The sequence below is a fragment of the Monodelphis domestica genome, chromosome 8, assembly GCF_027887165.1.
Source record: "Monodelphis domestica isolate mMonDom1 chromosome 8, mMonDom1.pri, whole genome shotgun sequence".
Classification (NCBI taxonomy): Eukaryota; Metazoa; Chordata; class Mammalia; order Didelphimorphia; family Didelphidae; genus Monodelphis; species Monodelphis domestica.
In genome coordinates, this window is record NC_077234.1 from 251,680,378 (window position 1) to 251,700,046 (window position 19,669).

General features: G+C 38.3%; 1 protein-coding gene across 3 annotated transcripts in view; it reads right to left on the reverse strand.

Annotated features, from left to right (window-relative positions):
* The window catches only part of LOC103094428 (proto-oncogene tyrosine-protein kinase ROS-like), a 43,810-nt gene extending 24,417 nt beyond the window's left edge, over positions 1 to 19,393 (reverse strand). Inside the window, exons 1-4 of one of the 3 annotated variants that reach the window (XM_056807159.1) lie at positions 18,982 to 19,393; positions 17,983 to 18,149; positions 11,865 to 11,994; positions 6,024 to 6,286 (exon numbers count right to left, since the gene is read on the reverse strand). In XM_056807159.1, the coding sequence (XP_056663137.1) occupies positions 6,099 to 6,286; positions 11,865 to 11,994; positions 17,983 to 18,149; positions 18,982 to 19,192 (696 nt within the window). In that variant the 5' untranslated portion in view covers positions 19,193 to 19,393 and the 3' untranslated portion in view covers positions 6,024 to 6,098. Of the gene's footprint in view, positions 1 to 6,023; positions 6,307 to 11,864; positions 11,995 to 17,982; positions 18,339 to 18,981 lie in introns of those variants that run through there. The other 2 variants (XR_008913929.1, XM_056807160.1) reach the window with 2 other exon arrangements.
* Between the last annotated feature and the right edge of the window lie 276 nt (positions 19,394 to 19,669).

Here is a 19,669-nt window from a genome sequence, read left to right on the forward strand (position 1 = left end):
AAGGAGAGGAAGAGAGTGCTAATAGGTAATACTTAAACCTTATTCTCAGTGAAATCAATTCTGAGAGGGAAGATCATCTAGATCCATTGGGGTCTTGAATTCTATCTTATCCTACAGGGAAAGTGAGAAGGGAAAACTAAGGGGAGTAGTGAGGAGGGAGTACAAAAAGGGAGGGAAAGATAAGGGGAGGGAACTTAGCAGACCCTAAAAAACAAGAAGGGAATAAAAAGGGAGGGGCCAGAAAGGGAAGCATATTAAGGGAGGGGATTAGGGGGATTGATGAAAAGTAAACCACTGGTTTAAAAGGATATAGCAAAAGAAGAAAGGACAGAACTAGGAGAGGATGTCAAAATGCTGGGGAATACACAAATTACAATCATAACTTTGAACATGAATGGGATGAACTCACCCATAAAACATAGACAAATAGGTGAGTGGATTAGAATCCAAAATGCTACCATATGTTGTCTACAAGAAAGTTAGAATTAAAGATTGGAGCAAAATCTATTGGGCCTCAACAGATAGAAAGATGGCAGGAGTTGCAATCATGATATCTGACAAAGCCAAAGTAAAAATAGATCTGATTAAAAGGGATAGGAAAGTTAAATACATCCTGATAAAAGGGAGTATAGACAATGAGGAAATATCAGTAATCAACATGTATGCACCAAATGGTATTGCATCCAAATTTCTAAAGGAGAAACTAGTGGAAGGAGGAAATAGATAGTAAAACTATACTAGTGGGAGACCTGAACCTAACACTTTCAAATTTAGATAAATCAAATAAATAAATACAAAGAAAGAGGTAAAAGATGGGAATGAAATCTTAGAAAAATAAAAGTTAAGATATATGGAGAAAAATATATAGTGACAAAAAGGAATACACCTTCTCTTCAGCAGCCAATGGTACATTCACAAAGATTTACCATGTACTAGGACATAAAAACATGGCAAACAAATGCAGAAAAGCAGAAATAATAAATGCAACCTTTTCAGTTCATAACTCAATAAAAATAATGATCAGTAAGGGCACATGGAGAACCAAATAAAAAATTCTTTGGAAATTAAATAATATGATTCCCCAAAATTAGTTATTTAGAGAACAAATCATAGAAACAATGAATAATTTCATTGAAGAAAATGACAATGATGAGAAATTCTTTCAAAATCTATGGGATGCAGTCAAAGCAGTACTCAGGGGAAAAATTATATCCTTGAGTTCATATATTAATAAATTAGGGAGGGCAGAGGTCAATGAGATATGAAAATCAAAAAATTTGAAAGCTAACAAATTTAAAATCTCCATAAGAAAACTAAATTAGAGATCCTATAAATTAAGGGAGAAATGAATAAAATTCAAAGTGAAGGAACTATTGAACTAATAAAAAAGAATAGAAGGTATTTTGAAAAAAAAAAACAGACAAAGTAGTGGTCAACCTAATTAAAATAAGGAAAGAAGAAAACCAAATTAACAGTATCATAGATGAAAAGGGAGACCTCACCTCCAATGAAGAGGAAATTAACGCAATCATTAAAAACTACTTTGCCCAATTATATGGCAATAGATATGACAATCTAGATGATTTGGATGAATATTTACAAAAATATAAATTGCCTAGATTAGCAGAAGAAGAAATAGAATTCTCAAATAATCCCATACCAGAAAAAGAAATTGAACAAGCCATCAAAGAACTCCCTAAGAAAAAATCCCCAGAGTCTGATGGACTCACAATCTATCAAATATTTAAAGAACAGCTAATTCCAATACTATACAACCTACTTGACATAATGAGCAAAGAGGGAGTTCTACCCAATTTCTTTTATTACACAAATATGGTACTGATTGGAATCAAGCCAGGCAGGTCCAAAACTGAGGAAAAAAAAAACAACAAACTACAGACCAATCTCCTTAATGAACATAGAGGCAAAAATCTTAAATAGGATACTAGCAAAAAGACTCCAGCTAGTGAACACAAGGGTCATTTATTATGATCAGGTGGGATTTATACCAGGAATGTAAGGATGGTTCAATATCAGGAAAACAATCCACATAATAGATCATATCAACAAGCAAATGGACAAAAATCACATGATTATCTCAATCGACGCAGAAAAAGCCTTTGACAAAATACAACACTTATTCCTATTAAAAACACTAGAAAGCATAGGAATAGAAGGGTCTTTCCTGAAAATAATAAACAGTATATATCTAAACCCATCAGCAAACATCATCTGCAATGGGGATAAACTAGATGCATTCCCAATAAGATCAGGAGTGAAACAAGGATGCCCATTATCACCTTTATTATTTAACATTGTACTAGAAACACTAGCAGTAGCAATTAGAGAAGAAAAATATATTGAAGCTATTAAAATTGGCAATAAAGAGACCAAGCTATCACTCTTTGCAGATGATATGATGGTCTACTTAAAGAATCCTAGAGAATCAACTAAAAAGCTAGTCAAAATAATCAACAACTTTAGCAAAATTGCAGGATACAAAATAAACCCACATAAGTTATCAGCATTTCTATATATCTCCAACATATCTCAGCAGCAGGAATTAGAAAGAGAAATTCCATTCAAAATCACCTTAGACAATATAAAATACTTTGGAATCTATCTGCCGAGACAGACATAGTAACTATATGAACACAACTACAAAACACTTTCCACACAACTAAAACTAGATCTAAGCAATTGGAAAAACATTAACTAATCATGGGTAGGACGAGTTAACATAATAAAAATGACCATCCTACCCAAACTTATCTATTTATTAAGTGCCATACCCATCGAACTTCCAAAAAACATTTTTACCGAGTTAGAAAAAACCATAACAAAGTTCATTTGGAAGAACAAAAGATCAAGGATATCCAGGGAAATTAAAAAAAAAAACAAAGGAGGATTTGCAGTCCCAGATCGCAAACTCTATTATAAAGCAGTGGTCATCAAAACAATTTGGTACTAGTTAAGAGTCAGACAGGAGGATCAGTGGAATAGACTTGGGGTAAATGATCCCAGCAAAACAGTCTATGACAAGTCCAAAGACCCAGCTCTTGTGACAAAAATCTACTATTCGAGAAAAACTGTTGGGAAAATTGGAAGACAGTGTGGGAGAGATTAGGTTTGGATCAACACCTCACACCCTACACCAAGATAAACTCCGAATGGGTGAATGACTTGAATATAAAGAAGGAAACCATAAGCAAATTAGGTGAACACAGAATAGTATACATGTCAGACCTTTGGGAAGGGAAAGACTTTAAAACCAAGCAAGACTTAGAAAGAGTCACAAAATGTAAAATAAACAATTTTGATTACATCAAATTAAAAAGTTTCTGTACAAACAAAACCAATGTAACCAAAATCAGAAGGGAAATAACAAACTGGGAAATAATATTCATAACAAAAACCTCTGACAAAGGTCTAATTACTCAAATTTATAAAAAGCTAAACCAATTGTACAAAAAAATCAAGCCATTCTCTAATTGATAAATGGACAAGGGACATGAATAGGCAGTTCTCAGATAAAGAAATCAAAACTATTAATAAGCACATGAAAAAGTGCTCTAAATCTCTTATAATCAGAGAGATGCAAATCAAAACAACTCTGAGGTATCCCCTCACACCTAGCAGATTGGCTAACATGACAGCAGAGGAAAGTAATAAATGTTGGAGGCGATGTGGCAAAGTTGGGACATTAATGCATTGCTGGTGGAGTTGTGAATTGATCCAACCATTCTGGAGGGCAATTTGGAACTATGCCTAAAGGGCGATAAAAGACTGTCTGCCCCTTGATCCAGCCATAGCACTGCTGGGTTTGTACCCCAAAGAGATAATAAGGAAAAAGACTTGTACAAGAATATTCATAGCTGCGCTCTTCATGGTGGCCAAAAATTGGAAAACGAGGGGATGCCCGTCAATTGGGGAATGGCTGAACACATTGTGGTATATGTTGGTGATGGAATACTATTGTGCTCAAAGGAATAATAAAGTGGAGGGATTCCATGTGAACTGTGATGACCTCCAGGAAGTGATGCAGAGTGAGAGCAGAACCAGAAGAACATTGTTCACAGAGACAGATACATTGTGGCATGATTGAATGTAATGGACTTCCCCATTAGTTTTACATGGGTCAATGATCACCCTAGTATATCAATAACATCAACAACACAGAAATAGGTTTGATCAAGGTCACATGTAAAACCCAGTGGAATTGCACACTGGCTATGGGAAGGGGTAGGGGGAAAGGAGGGAAAGAATATTATTCTTGTAACCAAGGGAAAATGTTCTAAATTGACTAATTAAATAAAAATTTCAAAACAAAAAAAAAGTGATTACTTTAGGAGAGAGGAAAATGTAGCACTTTAAAAGAGTAGATTATTGGAAGGAAAACAATGAATAATTTCACTGCTTTATATTAAAATCAATATGAGAGAGTAAACAGAGCACCAGAAAATAAAGCAAAACAAATAAATTTATTAATCAGCTTCATTAATATTTTCTCTTTTCTTCAGAAATGAAATTCAATTCTAAACTCTTCCAAGGATTCTTCCCCCAACAATCCTAAGGGCTAACATTAATGTGTTTTCTAGACCCTTGTAGTAGCACTTAGATTTTGTACCATATATTAAAAATTAATTTATAATTGGTCTAATTTCATACAATATATTATGATGACTGATTAAAAGTAGTTAGAAATGTGGATGTGGAACTCAGTAGAGATGGCAGAGGTAGAGATTTTATAGTAGAATTTTAATTTTAACAAAGGGGAAACTCTCGGAACAAGATAACATTTCTTAGCAGGGGCATGCTACCTATCAATAAATGGGTCCATGGCTTGCTTCCATGCACACCAAAGATCCTGAGAAGACAGACACGTCTATTTTTAGTAGGTTTTTTTGAAGTGTGGATGAAAACACAGGGCAGGATAGATGACATCATGGACTAAAATGCAAAATGATAGGTAACAGAGCTGAGGCAGAGAACAACATGAATGGTGAAAGTCTGACAAAGGGACGAGTGATGTCCCCTCTTCTTTTCTCATGAGATTAAGAAAAGCCCCTTGTTGGCGTCCAAATGCAAAATAGCATCTCAGACTTTTGAACAGCAACCCAGACATCCTTGAAAGACCATTTGGTGGCTAAACACATCAGGCCCAACTACCTTTATTTCTCACACAATCCTTAAGGCCAGCAAAAGAATTCCTTGAGGTAAGAGCAGAGATTAGTAGAAGAACAGAATTTCTAAATTCACCCCATTATAGACCAGCTAAATTCTGATCCAAGTTCAGAGAAAAGGAATCATGACGAGCAGTTAAAGCAAAAACCAAACAAACAGAAAACAGTGTAGGACAAAATTAATTACTTGTAAATAAGGTCAATACAAAAAGAATACAGGATCAGTTTTAATCTCCTCGGATGTGGAAAATGTGGAATGAATTTGGAAGTGTGAGTAAAAAAATTAGAAAATGTGAGTAAAGAAGTTATTACTGAAACTGTGTGATAAGATCTTATAGAGAAAGAATAGAAGAGAAATTATGTTTTGCTTAAAACATCTCCTCAACAATATTACACGTTCCATAAAGGTAGAAACGCAGTTCTGTAATTTATTTGGAATATTCCTTCCTACCATAGAACTGATAGAGGCTCACATACTTTTCAACTAATAATAATTGTTCATTAAGATTATTAAAATGTTAATTGATAATAATTAATAAAAATAATTTTAATAATGATTAATTATTAACTCTGCTCTAAGAATGTTTCATGAAAGTTCCATTTAAGGTGTCAAATTATAAATCATTTTCCCCTTGATTTATACATTTTTTAAGAACAGAACTATTTTTTTGCTGGGTAATATATGAAATTCATTATAACTATAATTGAAAAATATATTCTTTACTCTCAAGTTAATAACAATTTATGGTCATTCATGATACTTTTATAAGCAATAAGTATTACATGGACTCTCTTTTTTAAGTGCATTTTTCTACTGACTATTTTTATTGGTTTATGTACCTGAAATGTAAAAGATGGTTCAGGTACACCTTTCACCAATTTGAACCTTGTCACATTGGCTGGTAATATGGCATGCTACTCTTGAGTCTTCCTATTAACTCCAATATAATCAATAAGAGTATAGGACACCATGTAGCCCTGAAGAATTCCATTTGGTGAACTGGGGGGATCCCATCTCACTTCCACTTCTGAATTTGTTAAATTGAGAGAAACGTTAGACGATATAGTCACAAAAATCCTTGGGTTTTCAGGGGTAGATGGCTCTGTAAATAAAAAGTATTTTAAATGTATTAAAATGGAAAGGATGACTTAATTGCATATTGTAGTAAATGAACATTTTAATATATATTACATACCATATTAGATAACATTAAAAAAGTCTATAGCTATACTTTAAATTCAGCTAGATGCTGAGGCCAATGCCATTTATATATTAAAACAAAAAATGGATTTAACATTTATGTTAATATCACTTCCACTAGTATTCCACTTATATTTTGAATTTATGAACTTTATATAAAATTTGTAACATATTCATGTGTAAATATCATCCTTTTTCACCTCTCAAGTTCAATTCACATTGTCAATAACCTTCTTTTGCTTGATATTTTCTTAAGTTTATATATACATAAATTTTTTTCAGCTTCTATAGCAATACAATTTCTTAATATTTATTTTTTGATATTTTGTAATCCATGTTTTCTATCTCTACCTCTTACCCTTCCTTTTCCCTCAAATAGACAGGTAATACGATATAGGTTGTACATCTATTATAATACATATTTCCATGTTCATCATATTGTGAAAGAAGGCACATATTTTCACAAAAGAAAAATTCATGGAGAAAATGAAGTAAGGAATGACGTGTTTCTATTTGAATTCTTCTATGGCAGTGGATAGCTTTTTTTTTTTTTTGTCATGAGTCTCTTGGATTTGTCCTGGATCTTTGCCTTATTGAAAATAATTAAGTCACTCATTGTTGATCATCATATGTTATTGTTGATACTGTGAACAACATTTTAATTATTCTGCTCATCTCACTTTGCATCCCTTCATAGAAGTCTTTCCAGGTTTTTTTTCATGATCATCTTATTTGTCATTTCATAAGGCACAATATAGTCTATTACTATCATGTATCACAATGTCTTCAGCCATTCCCCAACTGATGGTTATTCCATCAGTTTCCAGTTCTTTGCTATGAGAAAAAAAGCTGCCATAAATATTTTGTAGAGGTTTGTTCTTTTCCCCAGTGGTATTGTTGGGTCAAAGTAAGCAGCATTGGATGGCCTTTTGGGCATGATTACAGATTGCTCTCCAAAATGGTTGTATCAATGCACAGCTCCCCCAGCAGTGTATTAGTGTCCCAAATTTTCCACATTCCTTTCAGCATTTATAATTTTCCTTTTTGGTCATGTTAGCCAGTCTGATTGGTTTGAGATGGTACTTCATAGTTGTGTTACTTTGCATTTCTCAAATCAATTGGGCTTTGTAGTATTTTTTTATATGACTAAAGAGTTTTAATTTCTTCATCTGAAAATTTCCTGTTCATATCCTTTAATTGTCCGTTAGGAGATGCTTTGCATTCTCATACATTTTACTCAGGACTCTATATATTTGAGAAATAAATCCTGTCAGAGAGACTTGCTATAAAGTTGTTGTCGGTTTTTTTGCCCCAGTTTGATGTATGCCTTTTAGCCATGGTTGCATTGCTTTAGTTTGTGCAGAAACTTTTAATTTTAATGTAGCCAAAGTTATCTATTTTATATCTCATTTTGCTTTAACCTAAATTCTTCCGTTATCCAGAGTTTTTACAAATAAATGGTTTTGTGCTCCTGCAATTTGTTTATGGTATCACCTTTATTTTTAGATTAGCTATCCGTTTTGACTTTACTTTGTTGTAAACTGTGAGGTATTCTTCTGTGCCTAATTTCTGCCATCCTGTTATTCAGTTTTCACAGCAATTTTCATCAGTGATTTCTTCTTCCAGAAGCTTAGGTCTTTTGGTTTGTCAACCAACACTAGGAAACTATGGTAATTTACTATTGTGTGTTGAGTATCCAGTATGTGCCATTGGTCCCCCACTGTACTCCTTATAGCCAGATCGTCACCTCTTCATAACATAGGTTAGAAATGTGGTACAAGCCACTTTCCTTAATATTTTTCATTAATTCCCTTGATATTAGACATCTTTTTTTCCAGATGAATGTTATTATTTTTTCTAGTTCTATAATTTTTGGGTAGGTTTTGGTATAGCACTGAATAAGTAATTTAGGAGCAATTGTTATTTTTAGTATATTGGTTCAGCTTACCCATTAGCAATTAATGTTTTTCCAATTATTTAGATTTTACTTTATTTTTTAAAAGTTTTTGTAGTTGTGATCAAATAGTTCCTGCATCTGTATTGGCAGGTAGATTCCCAGTTATTTTAAGTGGGATCTTTCTATCACTTGCTGTTGTCTTTTTTGTTAGTACTGGGAAATGTTCATGATTTTTATTCTCCTAAATCTTTCAAGATATTGCTCTCTCCTGGTTCTTTTATCTGTTCAACTACTCCCATGGTGGCAAACCTATGTAACACATGCCAGAGGAGACACTCATAACTCTCTCTATGGGCATATGCACCATTGCCCCAGTGCAGAATTTGCCAGAGTTTGTTACTATAAAGCCTGAGGAATGCAAGGCTGGGCTGATCCTCTCCACCTCTCCAGGCATGCCTTATGGACATTTCTCACATCACCCGCCTCCTTAAAAGGTTTGCCATCACTGAACTACTCAATTTACTTTACTGAATCTTCATACAAGTTATGTCCATGAACCTTGGAATGTTTCTCAAGACATAATCTTAATCCTTCTTTTCATCTTCCTCTAAACTATTTTGGTTAGATGTCTCATCAACTCCCATGGATTCAGTCATCAACTCTATGCTGATGATTCTTAGATCTGTTTTTCCAGGTTTAATCTCATATTTCCAACTGCCTATTGGACATATCAAATACATTGCTCATAGACATAAGAAAACACTTCAATCTATCCAAAACATAAAATTATATTTTCCCAAAAGTCCCCTGTTATTGTTGAAGTTAAAATCATCCTCCCAGGCTCACAATCTGGATTTTTTTCATTCATTTTTCACTATCTCTTCATTCCCAATATCTAATGTAATGCCAAGTCTTGTCATTTCTCATGCCTTAGTAATATCTCTTATATATGATCCCTTCTCTTCTGTGACACTGCTACCACTTTGGTACAGGTTATTACCTCCTCACACCTGGATAATACAATAGTCGCCATAGTCACCTGTTGTCTCTCTGCCTCAACTCTCTCCTCTTACTACTAGTCCATTCTTTTATTCAGTTGTCAAATTGATCTTCCTAAAGTACAAGTTTGAACACATTACAACTCTTCCTCCAATTCAATAAATTCTAGCAGTTTCCTATTACTTTTAGGAACAAATATAAAGTCTTCTGTTTATCTTTTAAATCCCTTCTTAACCTGATTCTTTCATACATTTCTGTTTTTTTTACATACCTTACTCCCCAGCCCTTCATTACATATTCCATAAATTGGTGATACTAGGTTCTTTACTGTCTCTCCCACAAAGCATTCTATCTCTTGACTCCAGGTACTGCATATTGGGAAAGTTCTCCTTTCTCTATCTCTCTGTCTCTCTGTCTCTCCATCTCTCTCTGTCTCTGTCTCTCTGTCTCTGTCTCTCTGTCTCTGTCTCTCTGTCTCTCTGTCTCTCTGTCTCTGTCTCTCTGTCTCTGTCTCTCTCTCTCTCTCTTCTAGTTTTCCTGGATACTTTATATCTCAGCTAAACTCTCACCTACAAAGATGTCTTTCATATTTTTCCTTGTTCCTACTGTTTTCCCTAAGAGATTACCTCAAATTTTGCTGCATGTCACTTGTTTCTAGAAACAAGTGACATGCAGCAAAAAATTAAGAATTATGCTTAAATATTGGCTCCTCAATGGACTGATTTCCTTAAGAAGAGGGAATGGTATTTTTTTCATTTCTTTGTATACCCAATACTTAATAGAGTCCCTGGCACATAGTAAGTACCTACAAAATGTTTTGCTTTTTTGTTTTTAGTTCACTTGACTTGAATAGATCAAATATGGTAGGCAATTATACAATTCTTATCCTAGAAGGCTGGTTAGGGTCCAGCCTACAAAGCTCAAAGGAATAGTGAAAAGCTAGGAATCTGCAGAATTCTGGTCCATAATCATTTTTGTATCAAAATTGGGTGTTATGTAAGAAAGTATTTAGGTTGCTTAATTGCAGGAAAAACTTCCAGCAATGATTGTTTCAAAAAACACCTAAAATGTATAGGCATTTTTATAAAAAAGAAACAAAAATCTTTGTCCTTTGGTGACTAACATCAAATATTTATCAAGCTTTTTATGAATCTGATTTATCCCATTGTAAGGAAGGGAATAGGAAGAATGGCAGCAAATAGAAGTTAGAGCACATTTATTAAAAACATGGATATGCTCAGCATGGTGCTAACATCTAGCGATACAAAGAAAAAAGCCAACCACCTTCAAGAAGCTTACATTCTAATAGGAAAAGACAGGAAGAGCTGTGGAGAAGGAGGAATAGATTTTGGTGTGGGAAGACAAGAGATGCTTAGGCACACATCAATTAACTGGCTTTACTTTTCCGAGAATGCTATTGTTGATTCCATTGTATTGCTCAGAGTAAATATAGTGATTTCTCATCTACCTAGAAATTAGGAAATCAGCAGTAAACTATTTCCTTCAAATGATTTTCTCTTTCTTGCTTTTTAAAAAATCTTTTCCTTCTATCTTAGAATTTATCAGTTTCCAGGGAAGAAGAGCAGTAAGGGCTAGCCCAGATGCCTAGTCCTTGACACTCTTCTGTCTTTCAGTGGATACTAAGACAGAAGGTAAAGATTTAAAAAAAAAAATTGGGATCTTGTGGATTCTAGGCCCAGTTCCTAGCGGCTTCTTGGGGAGGGGGGGTTGAAACAGAAGTTCAGAAGGCAGGAGCGAAAGGCCTCCCTCAAGTATAGACTTCTTCTATTATATTAACCAAGGCTCTCTGGCTCTAAGAGCCCCTATCAAAAAACAAGGGACAATGATGCTAGTTGCTGTCCAAAATCCTTTTTATTCCACATCTTTTGGGGCCAATGCCTAATAAGTATTTTTTTTAAATAATGTGATTTGTGACAAAAAAAAACACGTTATAATCCCAAAACACTTACTTGGGAAAATTCTCAAATCCGTCATGTTTTGAATTACCAAACTTTTCCTTGTTGGGAGCGTGTGAGATAAATATACATGATCATCCCTACCTTGATCATTGCCTTGTTTTTGTTCAATAGGTCTCCTTAATGAATGTGGTCGTTGGAGTCTTCAGAACGAGAAGGGAATTGGGCTAAAACTGGATCATCAAAATAATGGCTCTTACTACGTTTGTTATAAATTGGTATTTTGTGTCATCTTTAAAATGTATATTATTATGTAAGATATAATTAACTTTTAAAAATCAGTTGAGTTTAATTTTAGCCGCCTTTGTTCTAGGAAATAAAATGCATGTTCTTTATGGGAGACTTTCCACTTCAAAAAAAGTCTATAGGTATAAATGAAATATATTGTGCTCACCACACCTATTGTGTTACAAAGTGGGTAGGAGAACTGAGTTCGCTGAGAAAACCTACAACACGGTCCTTAAGTTCAAAGGTTGACAGTGACATAGTTAAGTCCTATAATAAGCATATTTGCATTCATGGCACTATTTTTTTATAAAATATGCAATTTATATAATTTTCCTTTTCCACCAAAAAAGTGATTTTTGACTATATTCAGTATAACATACCAGATTCTGGAGAATGAAGGATTAATAAGGTTTCAGCAGCAGATCTCCAATACGTATAAGGTTTTACACTGAGATCAAATTCTGTGAACGGTGGAAGGTCCCTCAAACAATACTTAGGTGTATCAAGGTCCTTGGAACAAGAAGAAAGATACAATGAAAAAGTAAAAGATTGCCTAAAATAATAAGAAACTGTTGAAATGACAGGAAATTATATCATTCATACATTTAGGCATCTCCTTTATTCAATACTCAAATAATAAATACATTTTTTCTATTATGGCGAACAGAATCTCAGAAATATATAATTATTTTCTAACACTTGGGACTCCAGAGGAGCATGTGGGTATAGTCTTCTGGTTTATAGGAGTTGAATCAAGGACAAAGAAAAGAGGAAAATCGTTTGTGCAACACATAATTTGGGTGATTTCATTAAGGAATTCAATATCTGAATGCATTATTTTCCTCACAAAGAAGACATTACTTTTCCAATAGAAATCTATTAATTAAAATATTTTTTTCTTCACTGTCATTCAGGAGGCAGCGCATCCAGGAACACAGGTGATTAAACCTCAGAGGAGTTATCAGAGTGAAGGTGGTGATCCGTCTGAACGATGTGAAGAATCTACGAATGAAATATGGGGGAAATATTTCTCTTTGTTTCTAGGAAGGTGAAGAATTTTCTATTATTTTTCTATGTATTCCCCACACAGCACCTAACTCAATTATTTTTTACGATGGAGGCTCAATGTCTATTTTTGTTAGATGAATTTGAGTCATGAAGGTTTTTAATTCATGTTTATAATAAGAATCTGATCATTAAATATACAGGTATATTGACCGAGAGCTTCTAAAAATAGAGAAGAAGTCAAAGGATTTAAATGGTGTGTAAGAGGAACATCAAACTTAAAAAATGCTGAGAAATGAGAGATCTAAACAGTCAGCACTGAAGAGCTGCCATAAGGGATACAACAAACGATTAGCAAAGCTATAAATTGGTCCAACTTTGTGAAAAATGAATTGGGACTACGTGAGAAAAGCGACGTCGTTGTTCAACCTTTGCCCCGGCAATTCCACTGCTCACCACATCTCCCCATAGTTTCACAGACAGAAAGCAAGCATGCGTGTGCACACCTAGGAGAGCTGCATTTGCATTGACGCCTTTTTATGCTGGCAAAAGAAGTGGGTGCTCGTCTGTTGGAGAAAGCTGAGGAAATGGAATCAAAAGGGCAATCGCATCGACCGTTATGAATTCCAAGAAAAGAGAGTCACGAGGAAAAGGGAAGGACTTGTATGAAGTGGTACAAGGGGACATAAGCGAGACCGGGAGGCTCAGTCACACGCGGTGACCGCAATAGCACAACTGAAAAGAGCACGAGAGGACGGCGAGCGGCTGATAACGTGTAAGGTCGGTCGCGTCCTCAGGGGACAGATGAGGCAACACGCTTGACGTCTCCAGTGGCATCGGGCACAGCTGTGCCTGAGGGATCTGATTTCTGACAAAGGGTAGCGTAGGAGCAGACGGAGAAACGGCTCCTGCAGAATAAAGGCACGAACACAGCGTTTAAAATCCTTATTGATCGCCCTCAGCCGTTACGGGGCTGTGTGGCTTCACCTGCGGAGCCTGTTCTTCGTCTCTATAATGGGTTCATTGGCCAGATGACTTCCGCTTAAAGTCCGCTGTGACACGTAATGCCAACAGATCAAAGTTTGTACTATCGATGACCAATTCTTTATGTAAAAAGACAGGATCGCTTTCCTCCACAAGGTCCCTGTTGGTACATCCATCTAAACATGGTGGTCGATGCATGCTTAAAAAAGCAACGAAGTCTCCGACTACAGCCTGGTACAGGAGAGTGGGCCGAGGGGGGCGTGCAGGCTTGACCGCGCTATCAGGACACGCGCGTTGACAAGTCCGTGACTTCCTGGCTCCTCGCTCCCCTTCTGTCCTGCCTCAGTACCCCTTCCCTTCTCCCACATTACGATCCATCCAAACGCATCATCCCGGACACATGGCCTTGGTGTCCCCATGGCTGGGATGACCTGCTTCACAGCTCCGATCAAGCTTCACCTTCTACGTGATTCTCCCAGTTACTCTTCCTTAAATAGGCCTCCTATTGGATTTTGTGTACTTTTTATATTTGTGTGTGCATGTATGTGCGTGTGTGTAAGTGTGTATGTGTGTAAGTGTGTGTGCACGTGCACGTGTGCGCGCATGTGTGCGCGTGTGTGCGTGCATGCGTGTAAGTGTGCATGTGTGCACGTGTGCATGTGTGTACATGTGTGTAAGTGTACGTGTGTATTGTATGTATGCGTGCATGCATTGCGTGCATGCGTGTGCGCACGTGTGTGCATGTTTGCATGTGTGAGTGAGTGTGTATGTGTACGTGTGTGTGTGTGCATGCATGTGTGTGCGTGTGTGTGCGCGTGTGCTGTTTCTTTAATAGAATCAGAGGTCCTTGACCGCTTGGGCTTTCAGCTTTGGATTTGTTTCCTATCACCCACAAGGGGCTTGGGCCGCGATAGGCATTTGGTACATGCATTTTCGTGGGAATCCTGGACAAGCACCAGATGATGAGAGAAGGCGGAATGCGGTCCTGAGCTTTTTGACAGAAGAGACCCTGAACGTGGCAGGCCAGTGAGCCGGACTTTGGTTTCTGGGAAGATTCTTGTGAGGTCATGAAATCGAGGGCCGGTGAACAAGCAGGAAAAACAGAAGTCATCGGTACGAGCTTGTGTGCTTCGTCGAGGGCGAGCCACACTGGAGTAGCCTCGTTTCCTTTTCCTGACAGAGTCACTGAACAAATACATCAGGGGAACACGAAGGAGCGCCCTGATCTAGATTTGAGCCAAGCTTCCGATCCTCTACTTGATGCTCTCTTTGTGGGGCCACAGAGGCATATCTGAGTCCGATGGTAACACAACCGGCTGCCTTCGAATCTTTGTAGGTGAGTCGTTGATGGTTTGGCACCAGAACGGCAGGAGCGCGGCAGCCGTACTCCCAAGACCCGCGCGCGGCTCGCTGCTATCCAGTAATTTTATGACCGTTAGAAGACGTCGATGATGCGCTCACGGATCCTTAGTATTAAACCTTGGAAGAGAGAGTTAATACATTCGATGTCAGAGTCAAGATCCAAAAACCATCGCCGCCGGCTACATCAGTTGGGCTGATTCTAAATAGGACGAGACTCGGTGCAGATCCAGGCAAAGGCGTGTCCTGGATGACAGAGTAGCTTCACGGACAAGAGGTGGCTGAGCTGTGAGTCTGCATCTCAGAGACAGAACTCAGAATGCGCTACGCTTGGAAACGCCCGGATGGCCACCGGTGGGTCCTAAGGGTCTACCAGTACTCCTGGAGAAGACTAAGACAGCTCTGAGGATCAGCCATCGCACCAGTCAAAACGACAACCGATGGCCAAGAGGCGGGAGGGCGCGTGTGCCGACGGCGCTCTGGGAAGTCATTCTGGACGGTGCCCCCGTTACGAACCTGCACCAGCGTCGATGCCGCAACTCCACTGTCCCTTCTATGCCCCAAAGGGATCAAAGGCCTCTGGGCAGTCGCTCTTTTGGTAACGGCAGAGCCCTGGAGACCGGGGCGATGCCCAGCCGCGGGGCAATGGCCGAACAGAAAACCCGGGAAGACGTGCACGACCTGATGCAGAAACAGCCCTCTGGGGAAGAGAATCAGCTCTGAAAGACTTTATACCTCTGGCCAACAGCCTGACAAAGCACAACGCCGAAGGACTCCTCATAAAGTGCCTGTCCCAGACTAGGCAGAAACCTGATGAGTTCAGACCGCTCCCTGAAGCATACCTTTTGCCTTTCGACGTTGCTAAAATGGGGACTTGCGTGGAATCACTGCGCACACACTGAACTGGTCGTCTTTTTCTTTACGTCCAAAGTGCAGGGACAGGACAGAGAGAAGAGATCATTTGAAACGGCCAATCAAATAACACGGAACTAGATAACAGAAAAGACGGATGCTAAGAAGAGAATAAGTAGTCCAAGGCTGGTCTATTTGCCAGAAGACACGGACGTCCAGCTATTTGGACAGTGCAGAACCGCGCCGAAATGCCTATGACTAGTCCCGTAACTCGTGCGTGCTCCAGTGCGTTTTCACGACTGGCCTCCTGAGAGACTGTAACATGTATCGATTGCTACTCCGGCTCATCAAGAGGAACGACGGCCTCTTGTCTACCCCGTAGCTGGCTTTCCTTAGAGTGAGGACCTCCTTTCTCTGTTAGAGCCCGAATGAATCTGAACTTTAAACAATGTCCCGGGAAAGCCATCAGTGGCTCGCGAGCTCCGGGAGAAAAGGAGCGCTCGTCTGCTTCCCAACATGGGCGAGGATCCCCAAAGCCCGTCTCCATCACAAGCAGAGGAGATGGACAGTGAGCACCGCTGCTGAGCGCTCCTGAACCAAACCACCGAACCTGCTGAAAAGCCCCAAATTAAACGCTGAGCCCGACAACTTGGGGCGATGAGGGAGAGGTCCGCCTGCGGACACTGGCCAGAAATCCACACGGAGGAAGCAGCTGAAGCAGGGCCAGTTCTGAGGTCTAGAGAAAGCTGCCACAGCGCCAGCATCAGAGTGAGGACACCAAAGCAAGGTCAGAGAGATAATAGGGAGGAACCCCGCGCTCGCCCTGGATACAAAGCCAGGGCCATTGGGCAGCTGCTTTGCCAGGACCCATTGCCGATGGTTGCGGTGTCAGAGCAGAAGAGAGGCTACAAGCTGCAGGTCTGAGAGTGCAGAAGACACCCCAGCTACATAAGGAAAAGAGCAAAAGGATGGTGATTAGGACTCTGCCTGGACCCCAGCACCTCAGAAGCCCTGAAGACCTGCAAGCCCCCAGGTCTAGCCACAGAAGCTTAACCTAGTCATCTCTGCAGTGGTCCTAAAGAGGAGCAGAGCCTCACTCAAACAGAAAGTCCAAACGAAAGAAAAAATCTGGGGAAATGAGCTAACAACAACAGAAGAGGACCTGATCCTAAAAATCTTATAGAAAGACAAGGAAATTCAAGATAGACTCAGAAGACAATAAATTGAAAAAAGCCTCAGGAAAATTGCAGATTAGACAGAAGTCCAACAAGAATTTTTAAGATTTTTTAAATCGATATGAGACATTCTCTGACAAAGAAAATTTCCCAAATATATAAGGAACTAAGTCAAATTTACAAGACACCAAGCCAATCCCACTTGACAACTGGTCAAGGGATATGAAGAGGCAGTGTTCAGATGAAGAAATCAAAACCATGAATAATCACATAAAAAGTGTTCTAATTGCTTCCCGATAAATCATTCTGAGGTACCCCCTCACACCTGGCAGCTTGGCCAATATGACGAGAAAGGAAAATAATAAATGTTGGAGGGGATTTCCATGGTATGAAGAGCCATTAAGGAAGATCCAAATGTATTTGTATGTCAGCACATTTGTGAATAATGTACACATATGTGCTGATGTGTGAATGAAAAGTATTTTCCTTCCTGTTCCGTCACAGGCAAACAACAATGATGACCCCATCTATTTCCTTGATTGTATTATATATTGGATTATAAAATCAGGCTCTTTGCTCCCAGTGTAACACCCCTTCCATAATATCAGACAGTTTTAAATTTTGATGGAAAGAATACTCTATAGGCAGTCAATGCTCATGATCATCTTGGTTGCCATTAACTTATCTTTGAGCCTGTCCAAGTCAGAAACTCTCTGGGCTTTAGTGTCCTAATCTGGAAAACGATGACCTGTAAAGCCCTCGTACTGCAAACACTCTAAGGGTCTAATGACAGAAGCCGAATAGAAAGGATCTGAAAGCCACATGGTGCAAAGGTAAGCAAACAAGTCTGTCGCCCAGTAGCACTTCATGCGATTCTTACCATTGGGGTTACACGGCTCACCAAAATGAATTCTTCTCTGCTGATTATACCTCGAGTGTGTGTTCTTTGCTCCCCCTTCTCTGACCAGCCGCCTCCTCAGCAGAACCCCGAGATAACATCTTTGTGTTGTTCTTTGGCAGGTCCGAGCTTTCCTTCACTTTAAAAGCTAGATGGTGGCTACCCACTGGATTGAGATGCCTTGCACGGTTCTAAGGGACAGATTTCTCTGGATTAAGTATTTACCTCTACAATAGAAAGGGCAAGCGATTTAAGCAGGTAATATATATTTCCGTGGTTAACATTCCCAGGCAGGTTCCAGCTAATGCAAAATGCTGATGAGTTTCCAGTGATGTGGAATGAATTTCTGGAGAGAGGCTGAGGAATGACATCAGGTTTCATGAAGAAATCAACTGAAAAATGAAAGACCAATACATGAAAACTTTTCTTCAATTTAGCTTTGCAGTGGTCTTTGATGATCACTTAGTGCTCTGCTCATGCAAGAAAAGTAATATTCAGAAAGCACGTTATTAGTACCATGAGGGAAATAAATCATTCTGGGAAGAGTAAGATATAAGGTAATTGCCTCTTTCTTTTTAAAGCAGGGAGCTATCACTGTACCTGATACTAATTATTATTTAATTAATAAATTTTGAGATAATTATTAGTTACTGAAAAATTCAATTTTCAAGTGAGATATTTTTCTATCACATAAGTATACTTTATCTTCCCTAAAATAGCCAATAAGCTTAGGGCAGAGATAATAATTCTTATGCATGTACCTTGAATAGATTAGGTATAAATGTTTCAGTGCTTAGGGTCATCCTTATTTGGCTCAATATCTCATCATCTCAAATATGGAGTAAGTTATAGTCTCTCAATTTGGAAAAAAATGCAGTATTTCCAGTGGTCAGAACAATAGTGAAATCTTTTCCATTTCCCTCTGATTATCTCGATTGGCTTATATTGATTTTGTACAACTAAAACACCTACCCAAATAAGGAGAATTTAATGAAGCATAAACAATGCCGCATAGGATTTTCAGCAGACATCACAATCATTCCCTACAATAACATTGGACTCCTCACCTGGAGTCAGACTTTCAAATGTATCCCCTTTGTACGAGTGACACTCCATCAGTTAGAACGGTCACAAAACCTCATCAACCCACTAAAACCCAAACGGCACCCAAAGTCATTTTGCTCTCTTCCACCCATCATTAAGTAATGGCGACAAGGACCTAACCTGGAAAAGGTCTAGGCTGGACAACGACGAAAGCCGTCAGCATGGTGAGATCCATTCCTTTGTTGATTCTCGTCTTCCGTGAATTGGCAAGGTCTAAGCTGTAAATAGTGTCTGTTTGGCTTATCCAAACCAATCTACCACTATAATACTGAAGAACAGGAGAAGAGAGTCTCAGATCAACGGATATGATCCTGGAAATGGAAGTCTCCATGCAGGACCTAAGAAAACAAATGCATCACAGAGAACTCATCTTTGGCGACTATTCCAACACCCCCACTTGTGTTTTGTTATGTCAGAAATCTCAGGACCTACGTTCCTGACCCACGACTCCTAAACTTAGGGCAGTCTTCAAGTTCAACTTCATCTTGAACCTGCCTTAATTCTGACATTGGTTCTTCTTATTGCCTCTGTAATGAATTCCTACTTATCTTTTATCAGTAAATCTATGAGGTTAACCACAAAAGGAAAAAAAAAACTATGCAAATGATAATTATATTTTATTATTTGATATTTTTAAAAAGAATTTCAGGAGTTTCATTAGATATTTAATAAGGGGAAAATGTCACGTTACAGTAATGAAAAATAAGAGATATACCTAGTCGGGGATCAAAATTCCCCTGGTAAACTTAGCCCTTCTTCCCTCCATAAATGAGTCGACTATTTTATAATGGTGGCAGTTTTCCATTCT